This window comes from Panthera uncia, assembly GCF_023721935.1.
Source record: "Panthera uncia isolate 11264 chromosome D3 unlocalized genomic scaffold, Puncia_PCG_1.0 HiC_scaffold_9, whole genome shotgun sequence".
Lineage (NCBI taxonomy): Eukaryota > Metazoa > Chordata > Mammalia > Carnivora > Felidae > Panthera > Panthera uncia.
The window spans coordinates 512,865-530,785 of record NW_026057587.1 but is presented as its reverse complement, the minus strand read 5'-3'; the positions used below and the strand labels follow the sequence as shown (position 1 = coordinate 530,785).

Genomic DNA, 17,921 nt, shown 5'->3' with positions numbered 1-17,921 from the left:
GGGATTGGCCCACCCCTCCACCCTTGTCTCCCGCCGCTCTCTTCCTCTCTCCTTGTGCCGAAGCCTCTGGCCCTCCTCTTCTGCCAACACACCGCGCTTGTTCCCACCTCAGGGCCTTTGCACCTGCTACTTCCTTCATCACACGCCTGGCTTCTCATGTATCCAGTTTCTCCCGCAGGATCGCCTCCTCAGAGATCTCTGCCAACCACCCCCCCCCAAGAAGCCCTCCCCACCTGCACGTCTATTTGCCCGCCATGTTTTATTGTCTTCTTCGCGGGTATCACTCTCAAAAATTATCTCCCTTATTAATTTACGTGTCGCCGGTCTCCCCCACCGGAACGTAAGCTCCAATACTGCAGACACCGTGCCTTTCGCTGCCATTTCCCAGAACCGAAAACAGCTCCCGGTACATAAGAGACGTTCAATAAATATCCACTGACTGAATGATTGGAAAATTCCTCTGATCAGTCAGAGGTTGTTTTTATTTCTTCCCAGAGATGGGGGGGGGGGGAGGAGGGTGGAAAGCAGTGAAGAAGGAATAATTCATAGAAAAATGAAAATCCTGAGCTATAGCGAGACATCCATTTGCATAATGACAAGCATCTGATTTTTAATATAATTCCACCTCCAAAGTAAAATGTGAGCTATTCAAATGGGGCCGGGCCCCAGGAAAGGGCTCGGCTAAACAGGGGGCAGCAGTCACAGGGGCGCAGATCAAAACCTCCCTGGAGGTTTCGGGGGCTGCTCTGCAACCCTCCGTTGCAGAACAATCTCCGTTTGTGCCCGACCTAACCCAACACTCATGACCAGCTTCCTTCTGCCTTGCCGCCTCACCGCCTAGAGACGGGAAGGCTGAACACTTATTTTCCCGGGCCTTCTTGAAGACCTACTTCTGTCCAGTGAGATGAATGGTCTGGAAATGGTCTGGGAGTGCCTCTGCCTACCAGAAAGGGAACAGGGGAGCCTAATCGGGCCCCAGCCCTTCTTCTGGCCTTAAACAGTGCTGTGATTGCTGGAGTTATGGCAGCCATCTTGTGACTGTGAAGAGAAGACCAGGAGAATCACAGAGACCTTTGGCCCTTCCTTGAGCAGCTTTATCATCACCCAAAGATGACCACTTCTGGAATACACATTGTGGTGTGTGTGTGTGTGTGTGTGTGTGTGTGTGTGTGTGTGTGTTCTTTTTTTTTAAAGTAAATCCTTCTTAAGCCACAAGAGTGAAGTTTCCTGGTAGCTCAACAGAACCGAACAAAGTTTTGTCTCTTGTCGAAGCAACTTCACGGCCACGACCTCATCTCATCGACTCAACACCCCTGAGAGACTGGATGGGCAGACTTCAGTTTCCTCACTTGTCAGATGAGAACTCTGAGACTCAGAGAGAGGTCAAGGGGCCTGCCGAGCCTCACACGGCTTTGTGGCGACAGCTGGAACTCAGGACTAAAACTGGACTTCCAGACTCCCAGTCCGACACACGGGAAGACGAGAACCCATGATATAAAACAGGATCCCTACAACAACAACAACAACAAGCACAAAACAAACCAAAGAACCCCAGCCATCATTACAAACCTCTGTTCTATGGCTTTAGATTAAGAGAAAACCGTTGGGATTCACGTACCAACCCAGGATCCGGTGGCCCAGGCTCAGAAACGAGCGGGGCCCCAGCGCGGAAAGCCAGCATCAGCTCTCAACCACCGCAGACGGTGTGAGCCCGTCTGCCATACAGAGCAGCGGGACGTGCCTTGGTCTGCAGGGGTCTTTGACAGGGACGGATCGTCCCAGGGCCCCTGGGAATCAAGTAGATGGGAAGCCTGCCGGAGTAGAGCTTAGCACCTCAGTTCACAGCAAAGGAGAGGCAGCCCAAGGCATTCGCTGCAAGGACGAGGAAAAAGTCAGCGGCCCCGAGAGGGGCAGAGACAAGAAACCGGCGGCAGAGACAACAGCGGCCATGACCGCGCGGGGCCCACGAAGCCAACCCCACGCCCTGCATGTGGGGCCCAGGAGAGGCCCCTGTATCCACAGGGGGCTGGATGGTTCTGCGTACTTGTCTTACCCTCTGTGCCCCACCTAACAGACCATAGTCCCTGGGTCTACAATTTCAGGGCGGAACGTGACTTCCGTGAAAAGACATGCAAAAGTGTGAACTTTTCATGTCTTGTCTTCCTAAACCCCCGGCTCTATGGTTCTGGGATCATAAACACAGATGTCCACGGAGGCCAAGCTAAGTCACGTAAAGGAGTAAGATAGGGCAGGTGTGGGGCAGCAGGGAGTGGTGCAGACTGCAGCCAAATGGAAGAACACACACACTGTATACAGACATGCAGGTTTCTTTTCTTTTTTTTTAATGTTTTTCAACATTTTATTTATTTTTGAGAGAGAGAGAGAGAGAGAGAGAGAGAGAGAAAGACAGAGCGCAAGCTGGGGAGGGGCAGAGAGAAAGGAAAACCCAGAATCTGAAGCAGGCTCCAGGCTCTGAGCTGTCAGCACAGAGCCTGACGTGGGGCTCGAACTCAAAGACCGCGAGATCATGACCTCAGCCAAAGTCAGATGCTTAAATGACGGAGCCACCCAGGCACCCCCAGGTTTCATTTTTTTTTTTAATTTTTTTTTTTAACGTTTATTTATTTTTGAGACAGAGAGAGACAGAGCATGAGCAGGGGAGGGTCAGAGAGAGAGGGAGACACAGAATCTGAAACGGGCTCCAGGCTCTGAGCTGTCAGCACAGAGCCCGACGCGGGGCTCGAACTCACGGACCGCGAGATCGTGACCTGAGCCAAAGCCGGCTGCTTAACCAACTGGGCCACCCAGGCGCCCCCCCCAGGTTTCATTTTTAAGAAGCGGTCCTGGTGAACAGGCGGGTGCATCCCAGGACTGAACGAGATTTCGGGAAACCACAGGGGAATCGGGGCTCGGGTCAAAAGGAAATTTGAGTAGAAAGAGGAACGTGAATTATCGTGGTAGACGCCTGTCCTGTGAGTCCCCTGTGCGCATGTGGGGGATTCCCCGCTGGGTGCGTCCTCACGAAAAACAGCAGCTGCCTCACACCAATAAATGCTAATTGATCGTTTTATTTTATAAGTTTTATTAATCTAAGGAATCTCTACACCCAACGTGGGGCTCGAACCCACAACCCGGAGATCAAGTCACGCATTCTGCCAACAGAGCCAGCCAGGTGCCCCGTGATCAGTTTAAAATAAGAATGGTGAGGGGCGCCTGGGTGGCTCAGTCGGTTGAGCGTCCGACTTCGGCTCAGGTCATGATCTCGCGGTCCGTGAGTTTGAGCCCCGCGTCGGGCTCTGTGCTGACAGGTGGGAGCCTGGAGCCTGCTTGGGATTCTGTGTCTCCCTCTCTCTCTGCTTCTCCTCCGCTCACACTCTGTCTCTGTCTGTCTCTCTCAAAAATAAACATTAAAGAACTTTTTTAAGTAAATAAACGAAGAATGGTGAGAGCTAAAACTCGGAATGCTTGAGCTCCTTCAACACGTTTCACATATGCTGTCATTTACACAGCCCTGCAGAGGTGGACACAGTTGTTTTAATGCAAGTGAGCAAACTGGGGCACACATGTTGCACAGACATGTGCCCAGCCGCACCGACACTGTCCCACAGACACTGCCCGGCCGAGCCGGGAGTCATGACAAGGGCGTGACAGTGCTGTGCGCCTGGGCCGACCTGACGGCAGAGAGGCAGGGAGACGCGACCCCGGGGACGGAGCCGTGTCCGCTGTCCAGGGATTCAGGGGCCGGCAGCCTCAGCAGGCTAATTCTGTGCCTGCTTCTCCGTCTGGACGTCCTCGATCTACCCGTTCGGGGAGCATCTTTTCTGCCACTTCCCAACAGCACCGTAATCACCCCCGGTATCGTTTCCGTAAAGCCCTTTTCGGCCTGAGGCCACGACTCAGTCTCTGTGCACGTCCGGGTGTCTTGGCGGACACAGCTCCGTCCGAGGCACCGCTGCATCTGTGACCTGAGCCCTCCGGCCGCTGTGCTGACAATAAGCTAGCTCCCTTGTGACTTGATCCCTAAGATCCAGGGGGTCTGGTCTTCACAACCTGGATTCAGATAACCCTGGCTTTCTAAAGTCTGAGGCCTTACTGTCCTGGTGACGGCAGCCAGGACCGCAGCAGGCAGTACGGTCTGACCAGGGATCTCGATCTGATCCAGACGCAGGTTTTACTGCCTTTCATCATTATTAGGCATTAGCTCTGTGTCATTAGCACACCGAGCCATCAACTTAAACCCGTCCGGCCATCTGGACAAGGCTCTTGCTAACAGCACGGAGCCCAGATGGACGCTGCTAGGAGAGCTGTGAGCGGAGACCAGCTAAGAGGAAGAGAGAGAAAGACACAAAGACGGAGCGACAGAGACAGAATGAGATCCGCGTGCCATATGCCCATTTCCCAGATGTGGACACTGAGTCCCACGGGACAAGCTGGCTGAGGGCCGGGCCCTCTGAACTCACGGCCTTCCAAGGCCGGTCTGCTATCTGAGCCTGACCAGAAGCGTTTCCCCTTCCCTTCCGCGCAGAGGGCCCAGGCTTTCCTCTGGGGAGCTACATTCTCTCCTGGAGTCAAGCTGCAGACCCACAAGGGGCCACATGACCCGAGCCTGGCCAATCCTCCACAGGGAGGGCTCCCGCAATATCAAGCCCTGGGAGTCAGGCCCGCGGACTTTGCTGGAACTCTTGGGAAAGGCCCTGCGAAGACCAGCTTCCTAGATAACAAGGATGCACGTCGGGCGACCGGGGAATCGGGCGCTGACATGAAATCAGGCGTTTCCACATGACTTGATGGAAAGCAAGAGATTGACTGGGGGGCCCCTGCGGAAGGTACGGGGGGAGAGGCGGAGCTGGGCGGGGCTTCGAGCCCCCCATGTGGATATGACTGCACAAGACACCTGCACAGGTGCTGAGCAGAGGTGCCCACACCCCGACCACCCTCCCCTCTGCTGCCCCATCCTGGTCCAAGTCCCGGTCGCTGGCGGGGTGCAGCTCAGAGGCACAGGGAGACCCCACAGGCTGCCCACTGACCTGTCGCTTGCCACGGAAGGTCTCCTCGCAGGGAGACACAGCAGTGGCCCCGGGGCAGGGCACACGGAACATCGGTGGCCTCTTGCTACCTGGCAAGGACAGTGGCCTGACGGTGACTGGACACAGAGGGCGGCAGCACCCTTGGTGGGACAGAGGAGATGCACCCAGGACCTGGTCTGAGGTCCTGGATACAGCCATGCTTGAAATCCATACACAGACTTCTTGGTGGCATTAGCCAACAGAGCATCCCTTTTTTGTGTGTTTGTTTGTTTGTCTGTTTGTTTGTTTTGAGAGTGCATGAGCAGAGGAGGGGCAGGGACAGAGAGAATCCCAACCAGGCTCTGCACTGCCAGCACAGAGCCCAACGCAGGGCTCGATCTCAGGAACCATGAGATCCTGACCCACCTGATCCAAAAACAAGGGTCGGATACTTAACCGCTTAGCCGACTGAGCCGCCCAGGCTCCCCAGATCTTCCCTTTTCTAAAGCCAGATGGGTTGGGTGTTTTCACTTGCTCTCCAAAGAATCTAAAGTTCTTGGTCAAGCCAGCTCCTTTAAGTTTGATAAGTGAATATTTTAGTTAATGGAATCCTGTGGAAACTTTCACAGATCAAAGTGAGCAGGGGACAGAGCCTGCAGACACAGCCCGGTCCATCCCCTCAGCCACAGCCGCTGGGTCAAGGGCAGCTACGGGAGACAGCGTGTGACTCGTTCTAGGACACACTGTAGAAGGCTGCATTCATATTCCTACCTCTAAAATACATTCAGACATTAACAATTACGCGGCTAAAATTCAGTGTCGCTTTTTTTCTCGTTGATGGTCTCCTATCGGAGAAAGTGGGTAACCAACATTTTTCCAAGTATACGATTTTTTCTGAGACTCAATAACCAATAGAAAGTCACAGTCAAGACTGCAGACCTTGGAGCTGGAGGCACTTCCCGGCTGTGTGACCTCGGGCAAGTGGCCCAGACCCTGTGCCTCGATTTCACCATCTGTGTAATGGGGAAATGACAGCACTCACCCTCAGGCACCTGACAGGAAGATTCAACGAATTCTTGAATACAGACGTGCCTAAAACAGTGACTGCCATGTAACGTCATATAAACCTCGTCATCGATGATATAATCATCATCGATAACATAATTTAAAGAACGTTCTCTGGAACATTTTGAGCACCGTCCCTATACATCGCCGTTTTTCCAAACTTGACCTTTGTACAAAAGAAAAGGCTGCTCCCACCCCTGACAGCTTGGACGAAGCTGATGAGCGGACAGACGGCCAGCCATCAACTTCCGTCAGTCTGTCTTCCTCTGGGGAGAAAACACACAGGCAAAAACAACGCTCTATAACCCAATTTGAGTGCCTCGTTACAATTATATAATGCTAATTGCCGGCTTTGTGTTCCATTTGGCAACTTGTTAAAGTAATTGAACAAAATATAACTAATGAACAATTATAATGAAGTTCATAATTAGGTCCTTGAAACACTTGATATGGAAAATAGTTCAGATGCTTTTTAAAAAAAAAAAACTGTACTCAAGTGAGGTGAGGCAGATTGAGAAATCGGGGAAGCTGTGAATGGTTTCTCTGGTTCTCGAAATGAATCAAGTTCCCCCCCCACTCCCCAAATCACTACTCAGTACCAGCCCTTAGAGCTGAGATGCTAATTTCAGTGAGAGAGTGGATGTGAGCGCCTCACCCAAAGTGTGGCCCATAGTAGGTGTGCAAGAAATATTAGCTCCCTCCCTCCCATGGGGTCTTGCCCAGGAGACTGCCACACAGTAGGTCCTCAGAAGTGTAGCTAAGAGGAGAGAACGTAACTCTGCGTCTCCTGAGGACCTCCTTCCCCCCCATCAACTCAAGATCCGCAATGACTGCGGGGGGGGGGGGGGCAGTTCACAAAGTCAGACGTGCAAGACCGTGGTCATGTCACGCGCTGGCCACCCCCACACCCGTTCCCACTCTCGAGGTGGAAAGCCTACCGCTACAACAGCACGTTCATAGCGGGGCCCCCTGGCAGACCCGGCCTCACACTGGGCCAAAGCTAACGCTGCCAGAAATGGGACCAGTCCACAGCACGCGGCCCCAGATACGACGCGGCAAGAAGCGTCCAGCGTCACCTCCATGCGGTCCTGCTGCAAGCTCCCGACCGAATCACACCAGGCAGCTCCATCCAAGGGGCCCTGCGGCAAAGCGGCCTGCCTGTCCTCTTCAACAAACGAGTGTCGCGGAAGGCAAAGGAAGTTTCGGGCAGTGTGTGCGATTAACAGAGGCTCAGGAGGCATGACAACTGCGTGTAAGGTGTGATACGGGGTTTTGTTCTGCCGTGAAGGACATTACGGGGACAACGGGTGAAATCTGCAAAAAGGTCGACAGATTGGATCATCGCATTGTTTCTATGTTAATTCCCCGATTTTGATCATTGCGCCGCGGTTACGTAAGAGAATGCCTTTGTTTTTCGGAAACACGCAATGGAGTATTTAGGGATAAAGGGACATTATGTCTGCAACTGACTCACGCAATTCAGAAGAAATAGGTGTGTGTGTGTGTGTGTGTGTGTGTGTGCGCGCGCGCACGCCCATGTGAGGGGAGAGAAAAAAGAGAGAATAAAGCAAATGCTAACATTTGGAGAATGTGAGTCAAGGATATGGGTATTTTTTTTGTGCAATGCTTGCAACTTTTCTTGTAGTGAGATTATGTCAAAGCAAAAAATGAGGGGAGAAAAGAAGGATTGCAGTACCTGCTTCCCAGCCTCCTTCGTAGCTAGGGGTGGCCCTGAGAAATGGCCCTGGCCGATCAATTAGAGGGGAAGGCTGCTGGGGAACTTTCTGGGGAAAACATTCCCACAGGGAGGGCCACGAACATTCTTCTTGCTGCACTGGCCGCCCCACAGCCCCGCATCCTGCCATTGACACAGATGTGTGAGGACGTGATGCCGACGCCGTGGCAGCCACCTTGTGACCGCGAGGAGAAGGCCAAGTAACTCGCAAAGACAGTGCCCAGAGAGCCTCATAGTGATCCCGGCTTAGGAGGTTACAGGAGATCATTAAATGCCTGTGCTCATTAAATCCCTACTCTCTAGGCATTCTGTTCCTTGCTGCCGAAGCATCCCAGCCCTCCTACCGCTCGCTACCCACCCAGGCCGTCCCTCAGGAAACCAGAGCCCCTCTGCTTTTAGAACCAATAAGGAATCTGGGGAACCAATAAGGAATCTGCTGCCAGAGGACTCACCCGGGGAGCCAGGCTCCCCTCACCCCATACCCAGCAATGTCTTCTCTCTCGGCTTCTCCTCCAGTCCAGAGAATCTTCTGGTCTGCTGGGGGTGGGGCAGGGAAACCCTGCTCCTCATCAGGCTTTTTTCCCTATTTTTTGTCTGTCTTCCTGTACACCCAGCTCTAGACTTCAAAAAGTAAAAGCTACAGGGGCACCTGGGTGACTCAGTCGGTTGGGCGTCCGACTTCAGCTCAGGTCATGATCTCGTAGTCTGTGAGTTCGAGCCCCGCATCGGGCTCTGTGCTGACAACTCAGAGCCTGGAGCCTGCTTCGGATTCTGTCTCCCTCTCTCTGCCCCTCCCCTGCTCACACTCTGTGTCTGTCTGTCTCTCAAAAATAAAAAAAAGATTTTAAAAAAACATAAAAAGTAAAAGCTATAAAAAATAAATAAAAATTAAAAAAGTAAAAGCTATAAAAAATTTAAATAATAAAAAATTTTTAAGTAAAAGTTATAAAATAACTCTTCTCTCTGCCCCCCGCCCCCCAAGCTCCCTTTCCCTTTCTGTCTCTCTCCTTCTTCGTTCACCGCTCTGGTTCACACAGACCCCAGCTGCCGGGGCGGGGGGGGGGCAGGCAGGAAAGGGTCAAGGAAAGAGTGAAATAAATGAAGAAAAAGATCACTTCATCTGGCAAATATTAATGCCTCCACCCAACGACCTTTCACCAAGCACTGAGGTCCTCTCCACTCTGTCCCTCCCCCTCGGAGGCCTCCTCCCCTTCCTCCCCTACTAGGCTCTGCCTGTCCCCATCGTGCGGCACACAGTCCCGGGCCCCAGGTTTGTCAGCTTCCGGCCCTCGAAAGGCCTCCCCTCCTCCGCCTGTGGGAGGCCCAACCCTCGTTCAAGTTCAAGTCCCACAGGGGGCCCCTCTACCAGCCAGGGCAGACTTTTCCGCTGCGGGAACAGTCAAGCCCACCTGTCGGTGTTTATTTCACTCCGCAGGCCCGCTGCAAGCTGGAGGGCAGAGGCTCTGTCCATCATAACCACCCAGGACCCCCCCCGCTGACTGGGGGGCCGGCCCCCGGGGGGGGGGGGGGGGGGGGCTGGGGGGCGGGCCCTACAGCAGCAAACCGCCCTGGACGTGACCTACTGGCCTTTACAGACGGCACAGCCTCAACCTGGATCGCTCCGTCCTTTTTCTTGAGGGCTTTCTACGCCTGGGTTTTGCCCTTTTTCCAGATCATAAATTTTTCACGGCAAGTCTTCCTTAAAACATCAACGCCTGCGGGCGCCTGGGTAGCTCAGTCAGTTAAGTGTCTTGATTTTGGCTCAGGTCCCAGGATCATGGGATCGAGCCCCACATCGGGGTCCACACTGGGCCTCGAGCCTGCTTGGGATTCTCTCTCTCTCTCTCCCTCGGCCCCTCTCCCCTGCTCGTGCTCTCTACGAAAATAAAAACATCAATGCGTTTTCTGCAGACCATGAAAAGCAGAATCTCTAGGAGTAGGACCTGGGAATCAGTATTTTTTTTAAGTTTTATTTATGTATTTATTTTGAGAGAGACAGGGGGGCAGAGGACCCAAAGCGGGCTCTGTGCTGAGAGAGCAGGGAGCCCAATGTGAGACTCAAACTCACTAACAGCGAGACGGTGACCTGAGCCGAAGTCAGAGGCTTAACTGACCGAGCCCCCCAGGCGCCCCTCCAGCATCCAGATCTCAGTTATATCTTACCGTGGGAAAATACACGTAACGCAGAGTTTTCCACCTCAACCCCGTACAAGCGCACAGTTCGCTGGCACCGCGGCCGCGCTGCCGTGCGGCCATCGCCACCATCCGCCTGCAGAACTTCTCATCCTCCCCAACAGAGTCTCATGTTAACACTCACTCCACTCCCCCTGCCCTTTCCTCCAGCCCCCAGTGAGCTCTGTTCTGCTTTGTCCCCTGAATTCGCGTGTCTCCTGCGAGCGGCATCCTACGACGTCTGGCCTCTCTCACTTAGCGTGTTTTCAACGTGCGTCCACGCTGTAGTGTGGGTCAGTTTCACTTCCTTTTACGGCTGAATCGTACTCCAGTGTGTGGACGGACCACAACCTGCTCTTCCCGGCATCTGCCGATGGCCACGCGGGCTGTTTCCCCCTCGCGGCTGCTCTGAGTGGTACTACTCTGAACACGTGTGCAAATGTCTGTGTAAGTTCCCGATTTCAAGTCTTTTGGAAAATATAGCTAGGACTGGACTCACCGGGTCACACGGTACACCTACAGTTACCTTTTTTTTTTTTCTTAATGTTCATTTATTTTTGAGAGACAGAGAGAGACAGAGCATGAGCGGGGAAGGGGCAGAGAGAGAGGGAGACCCAGAATCCGAAGCGGGCTCCAGGCCCCGAGCCGTCAGTGCAGAGCCCGACGCGGGGCTCGAACTCACGAGCCTTAGGTTCATGGCCTGAGCCGAAGCCAGACGCTCAACTGATGAACCCCCCAGGCGCCCCTGCACTTACCTTTTTGAGGACCCGCCAAACTATTTCGACGGCAGCCACACATGTCATATCCCCACCAGCAAGGCAAAAGGCTTGATTTCCCCACATCCTCACCAAAGCTCAACTTTTGGGACACATGTATAAGCTCAAGCAACCACCCCATGGATCAAAATATGGAACACTTCCTGCACCCCGAAGGCATCTTTATGGGCATGGGTATTGTGTAAAGGCTCCCCAGCATCCAGGGTCAGGGACTGTGCCCTAAACTTTTTGTGGTTCTCTCTCTGGAAAGGCTGGCTGACTCCCAACTTAAAAATAAACCTCAGGTCTGAAGAGGCAATATTAAAAATGACACTGTCACTTTGACGGAGTGGCTGATGATGCCACGGCGGGCACGAGCCCATCGATCACCGGCCACCGCCTTCTGTTTGGGGAGCAGAGGAAGACCCCAGGACGTGAGGCGGGGGATGTGGGATGGGAAGGGTCAGAGTGGCCGCCTGGCCTTTCCCCAAACTGTGGACATCTCAGCCTGCACCTGCCAGGCCTCTCCCCAAACTGTGGATGTGAAATCTAGCAGCCAGGAGGTAGGGCTCACCTCCCCGAATTCAATTTGCAAGGTCAACCATGCAAGAACCCAGGCCTAATAGAATTGTCACATCTGTGTCTCAGCCATTTACAACGTGCTCTTGCCGGGTCTGAACACGAAAGCAATTATGTGATACACACTTTGGCAAGAACCTGAGGTTCCCATCGGGGGGAGAGAGACACTGCCGACTCCAGGTATTTAAAAAAACAAAACCAAAAAAAAAAAAAAAAAAGAAAAAGAAACGGAAAGAAAAGAAGGGAAACCACAAAAACACATTCATTATGAAAATTTGAAAATTTCCACTTCCCTAGAAATCACATATGAAGACCTAGGAATCCAATCCTTTTGAAAGCTCCATTGTCTTAAGAGTATAAATAGCATCCTCTTAAAAACCCACAATTTCAATCAAGCTGGAATAATGGGAAATACCATTCATGGAACGCTTTCTTTTAAAATTTCATGACACTTGAATTCATTCCCCTCCAAATCTAATTAGAGGCTCCAACGTATGAGAGGGTTTTTGACGGCATCCAAGTGACTTGGAAACCATACACGGCAATTGATCTTTTTCACTGGGGCGTCATTTTTTTTTTTTTAATCAACCTAGACATTCAAGAACCACCCCAAAACGGGACCACACAATGAGGCTTATCAAAACGGGGATCGTCTCCGTCCTTCTGGGAGCGACGCCTGACAGGTTTGGCAGGTCAAGGCCGGCATCCGGAACCCACGCATCTGTGCCCCCTCGTGGCCAGTTCCTTGAACCTGGCGCCTCAGTCCGCATCTGCGAAATGGGGATAACGATGGCGTGTCTGTCCTAGGCTTGTCGTCAGGACGAGCCTCAGCACGACGTCCGGCACGCTGCGAGTGCCACGGCCATGTTGGCTGTCATTCGCTCCGGCCAGCCTCGGGCCCGGACGACTGGCGCCAGCCCCTGCGGCCTGCGGTCCTGAGCCTGCCCACGGTAGAAGGACGGTCCGGCAGGCCCCCCAGTGGCAGCCACGAGCCCCGGCTCCCAGGACAGCCCCCGCTGACACAAACGAGCTTGCCGCCTTCAGCAAGTGGCACCTGGCCCAGCAGTCAGTGCCCAGAGGAGGCCTGGCAGTCATCACCGAAACCCAGGGACCGCGGCCAGCCCGAGGCTGTGTGACGCGGGTCAGCTCCTGCAGCCCAGGCTGGGTGGGAGAGCACAGCCGTCAGCTCCCTCCCGCAGACGCCTTTTCTGTCTCTGGTCCCCACCGGCGGTGCTTAAGCACCGACTGCAGGCAGAGAACCACGCGCCGGGCCGCCCCGGGCTTCCTTTCTGCACGGGGCCCCGCTGTCTGGGCCACAGAGGACACCGGTCGGGCCCTCCCGGGAAGGGGGCCACGGCGGGGGGGACACAGAGGCAGCACGGCAGCCAGACTGCCTGGGGCCTAATGCCAGTTGCGTCCCGCATGCTAACGCGTGGTCCCAGGCAAGTCTAACACCTCGGTCTCCCTTCTGTGAAAACAGGGACCGTTTCGGCATCTTCTCCGTGCGGACCTGGGAGGATCCAACGAGTTGCCCGCTCAGGCGTCGCCACCGGCCTGGGCGCTCCGGGAGGGCGCGCTCAACCGGCAGCTTCTGTTCAGGCTCAGCCCACACACGCTCGGCTTGGCAGAAACCGACTTCATTCTTCCGTTACCCAGAGGAAGGTGTCCCGCGAACCCCCCTCTCCTGGGGACACGACATCGACGTCAGTCACGTGTGGGGTCCCCCCCCCCCAGGACTGTGCCTAAATCCAGGCAGGGGCCGGAGGGAACGTCTTCTCATGGTCCTCGCTCCCGCCATGGCTCCCGCTTGGGCGGCCCCCCCTTGCTCGCTGGGATCACTTCTGGCAGAGCCCCGGGGAGGATGACGATGAGACAGAGGTCAGAGGAATCGCGCGTGCAAAGCCGCGGAATGGTGTCCAGCCTGTGCCAGGCGGTCACACTATGCCAGCTGTCATGACCACGTGACTGCAAGAGAAGCTTGTGAAATCTCCCAGTGTCTATACTGGATCCAAATAATAAAACAAGTGGAGTCTAGACAGACACGCTCGCAGGCTAGAGTCGAACCCCTGGCCATCGGCTGGAGACAGCTCTTCCTTATTGTCAAATTTGCAGTTCGCAGAAACCCCATTTTACAGACGGGAGAGCTGAGGCCGCGTGGTTGAGAAACCCACACCCATTGTGACCCCGCTGGCCGAGGCCGGACTTGAACCCGGAGCGTCTGCTTCAGATTCACAGCCTCCTATGCCTGTGCGTCCCAATAATGGCTGTCGCCTGGACACAGAGCAGGCTCCTGCTGTCCCCACGCTTCCCCAGGCTGCACCCGACCTTCTCCTACTATTACGCCACCAGCTCGGCCCTAAAGGAGCCGCGTTCTGAAGACTATTGCTACATAACTAACCCAAACTTAGCAGCACAGACGAAAATAATTTTATTATATTTCATGGATTCCACAGTTAGAAATTCAGGCAGAGCCCAACTGGGTAATTCTTCTGTTCTATGTAGCGTCAGCTGAGGTCGCTCAATGATATTCAGCTGGCAGACGGCTGGTCTGGAGGGTCAGAGATGGCCCCACTCGTGTGCGGGGGACCTCAGCAGGGATGGCTGGAAGGCTGGGCCCCACGGGAACTTTGGACCAGAGCGCCCCCATGTGGCTGCTCCAGCCTGGTGACCTCAAAGGCAGCCAGGCTTTTTTTTTTGTTTCTGGTATAATTTACACGTAACAGTGGGTACATTAACAGTGGGTACATTTCAGAGGTACAACGATACAGGTGCGGACGTAGGTAGAAACACAGACACAGATATAAAACACCTTCATCCACGCACGCACTGATGGACACGGAGGTGCCTTCCGTACCTCGGTAGTTGTGACTAACGCTGCACTGAACACAGGAATGCAAGCAACTCTTTGAGATCCTGTTCTCATCTTCTTTGCCTGTATGCCCAGACTTCTCACGTGGTCAGGGGCTCCCCCCGGAGCGGGCAACCCCAAAGGGACGAGGCCGAGCTCCAGGGCTTTCCCGGCCAAGCCTATGAAACCACGGGCACCACCTGTCCTACTCTGTAGATCGAACCAGTCACCGGCCCACCCAGGTTCAAGCAGAGGGGACACAGACACACCCCTCCCCACCCGAACGCCTGTCAAAAACTGTCCTGCCGGTTTCCTTCAGCCGCCGCCGCCGCCACCGCGAGGCACTGCTCCTCCCAGAGGCAATGCTAGCTGCGACAACCCCACAATTTTGAGAGAGAGGGTTACCCCAGATGGAGCCGCTGCCCCTCAAAAGGGGACCCGTCTCGGGTTAAATCTGGCTGATCCTCAAAACCCAAGTCTGCATTTGCGGTCTGCGCGTGCGAGGCTCACTTGCATTCGTTACACGCGAACGTCCAGAACCAGAAAAACCAATTTTCTTCAGGAATTCTGTTGGGGAACTCTTGCGGGCAAGATCCAGGCCATGCTCCCTCCCCGCTCCCTCCCGAAACAAGGCCTCCAGGGGCCTTCACGGGGCACCGGGGCACCGTCGCCCAAGGTGGAGCCGGTGAGGTGGGGAGAAGGCCGTACCCTAGGCTCCAAGTTCAACAGCACTTCCCCTCCATCCGGCCGTTTCACGGATGCCCCCAAACGGTGCCAAGGAGCCCGCGGCCTTGGGAACCAGTCCTTGCAGACCCCCTCTGCCATCAGCAGGCTCCCTGAATCACCTGGAAGGGACCTCCCCCCCACCCCCCACTCTCACTGCAGAGGCTGGCAGGGGGGCGGGCCCACAGGCCACCTGCGGGCGGTCACATGACCTGGCTGTGGCCAATCAGAACTTCTCGTTCCCCTGGTCAAAGTGATTGGGTCTGAGATGGGTACATGACCTTGGCCAGGCCAATGGGATTCCTCCCCAGGCCTTACGCGAAGGAAAAACAAACAAACAAACAAACAAAAAAAAAAACCTGAGACTGAAGCTTACACAGAAGGAAGGACTAGGGGCTGTAAGGTAACCAGCGAATGTTTATTCAGCATCTACCAGATGCCTGCCTCTATTCCTAGGCCATGGGATGACTTCACCCTCATCACAGCCCTTTAAGATGCAGTCTTTTAACCGCCACTTTTATAGTGAGGAAAATGAGGCTCAGAGAGGTTAAGGAACTTCTCTATGGTCACACAGACAACCACACTCCAGATCCAAGTACCTGGGTTCAGCATAGGGTTGCTGGGTTTAGCAAAACTACAGGACAGCTAACTTTGAATTTCGGATAAACAGTGAACGCTTTTTTTTTTTTTGGTGTAATTATGTCCCAGGTAGTATTTGGGATCTATTACACTAAAAAGCTATTCACGGCCTGAAAAAATTCAAATTTAACTGAACATCCTATATTTTTTAACGTATTTTATTTTTACGTATTTATTTTGTGAAGTAGGCTTCATGCCCGGCACGGAGCCCAGTGCAGGGACTTGAACTCACGACCCTGAGATCAAGACCTGAGTTGAGAGCCAGAGTCAGACGCTCAACCGACTGAGCCAGCCAGGCGCCCCCTGAACATCCTTCATTTCACCTGGCAACCCAATTCCAGAGTCCACACCCCTAACCACCACACTCCACTGCCCTTAGAGATTCCAGGACAGATACCGAATGGTGATGATATGGTCTCAGCCCCTGGGTCCCGCTAAGCCTGAAGCCACCGTTAAGAGATGGCTTCCTGTCACAGTGTCAGGTCCAGCCGAAATGAGGCCTTGACTACGGTGGGGACCAAGGGGTAGAGAGACAGGAAAAGAGGTGAAGGAGGAAGAGCCCAATCCTCAAGGACCTGGGCAGGACAAAGGAGACAGGACTCAAACACAGAAAGGGGCTAAGTGGAGCGTGATCCTACGTGCTGAGGCCCGGACGACTGCGACTGTCTACGCACTTTCCACTGCTGCATAATAAGCTATAATAAATTATCACAAATGCAGTAGCTCAAACAACACTTGTGTATTACCTCTGTGGGCCAGGAGGCTACGCATGGCCTAGCTCGTGCCCAGCTCAGGATCTCACAGGCTCAATCAAGGTGAAGGTCAGGCTGTGTTCTCATCTGGAGGCCCGACTCGGGAAGGATCCCCTGCCAAACTTCTTCAGGTTTATGGCAGAACTCATTTCCTTGAGGCTATAGAAGTCACGGTAGCTTGCTTCTTCAAAGCCGTGAGTCTCTGCTGTTTGATTTCAGGGAAGGCCCAGAGCCTCATATAGAGGACTCGCCTGATTAGGTCAGGCCCACCAGCATAGTCTTCCTTTTGATCAATGCAAAGTCAACTGATTAGGGACCTTAACTGCACCTGCAAAATCTCTTCACCTTGGCCATCTTCTGTTGGTCGGAAGCAGGCCACAGGTCCCACCCCCATCCAAGAGCAGGGGGTAATGCAAAACTGTGGGTGCTAAGGGCAGGAATTATGGGGGCCACCGTAGGGTGTATCCACCACAGATGGGAACAAGTCAGTCCAGATTGGCACAACAGGTGTCCCAGGGAGAAAGGATGTGAGCCCAGCTCTGACGGACTGGTGGTGAGCAGCGGGTGAGGCGTGAAGGGGGAAGGAGAGGGGAAGGAGGAGAGAGGTGATGCGGGGGGGGGGGAGGAGCAAGCCCCCCCTCCCCCCCGCAGGAGCCCTTCTGTCCAGCCAGTCCTGGCCCAGCACGGGGGGCTGCAGCTGTGGAGGGCGGGGGCAGCTAAACGTTCATCCGGAGTCTCGCAGACTTTTGAAAGCCAAGTGGGATTTCAAGGCTTTGCCTTCCAGAGTTTGTGTCACGGAAAAACAGAGCGCTTCCCTCCCGCCCCGATTTTCTCAATCTGGAAACCCATCCTAATAGTCACCAGGCCACGGCTTGTAGCTGGGCTGGGGCTGGGGAGCAGAGAGACAGAGGGTGTTAGAGAGGAGCAAGGGAGGGAGGAGGACGGGCCAGCACCTGTGAACAGATGAGAAGAAAGAGAGGGGCTGGTCGCTGCCCCCCACTCCCCAAAAGAAACCCACGCGCTCCTCCCGGACCCCCCACCCAACCCGCCCCAGCAACCAAGGAGAGCCGCTTCCACACCTAGGAGGGATCACGTGACCCAGGCCTGGCCAATCAGCACGTGCTCTCCTCCTGATCTAAATGGTCCAATGACCTTCAACATGGGAACTCAGGTTGGAAGCACCAGGGAGCAGATCTCTCTCCCCTCCCAGCGCCGAGAGGACACCATCCTGGAGCCGTAAGTATCCAGGCTGCCATTGTGAGGGGAGGAGCCATCCGAGAATGCAGTCAACACAGGGGAAGGCGAAGCTGACGCATGGAGACAGGGAACCCCGACCACGCCAGAGCCCCTGGATCCAGCCACACCTGAAGCTGCTCCTAGCACTGCAGTTTTCAAACTCGTGCTTTTTGTCTGCTGGAGCCAGTCTGGGGTGGGGTTTCTGTTACTTGTAGCCAACAAAATCCCGAGTCACGGTTCGAGAAAGGAAGCGGAGACCGCAAAGAAGGGGACCACGCCAAGCAGGTAAATGGTCAGCGGCAATGCGAGAATGATAAAGTCAGAGCCCGGAAAACGGAACCCAGGTCCAGGCCGTGTGGTGCCGCTGGACCACCACCCCTGTTCGCTCTCCTCAAACCCACCCTGACTTGT

At 54.3% G+C, this 17,921-nt stretch overlaps 2 protein-coding genes across 2 annotated transcripts in view; one reads left to right on the top strand and one right to left on the bottom strand.

Annotated features, from left to right (window-relative positions):
- The window catches only part of SCARB1 (scavenger receptor class B member 1), a 500,386-nt gene that overhangs the window by 241,752 nt on the left and 240,713 nt on the right, over positions 1 to 17,921 (top strand). The window lies entirely within an intron of this gene.
- The window catches only part of AACS (acetoacetyl-CoA synthetase), a 63,506-nt gene continuing 57,133 nt past the window's right edge, over positions 11,549 to 17,921 (bottom strand). The window contains exon 18 of the mRNA XM_049620659.1: positions 11,549 to 12,082. Coding sequence (XP_049476616.1) covers positions 11,897 to 12,082 — 186 coding nt within the window. The 3' untranslated portion in view covers positions 11,549 to 11,896. The remainder of the gene's footprint in view (positions 12,083 to 17,921) is intronic.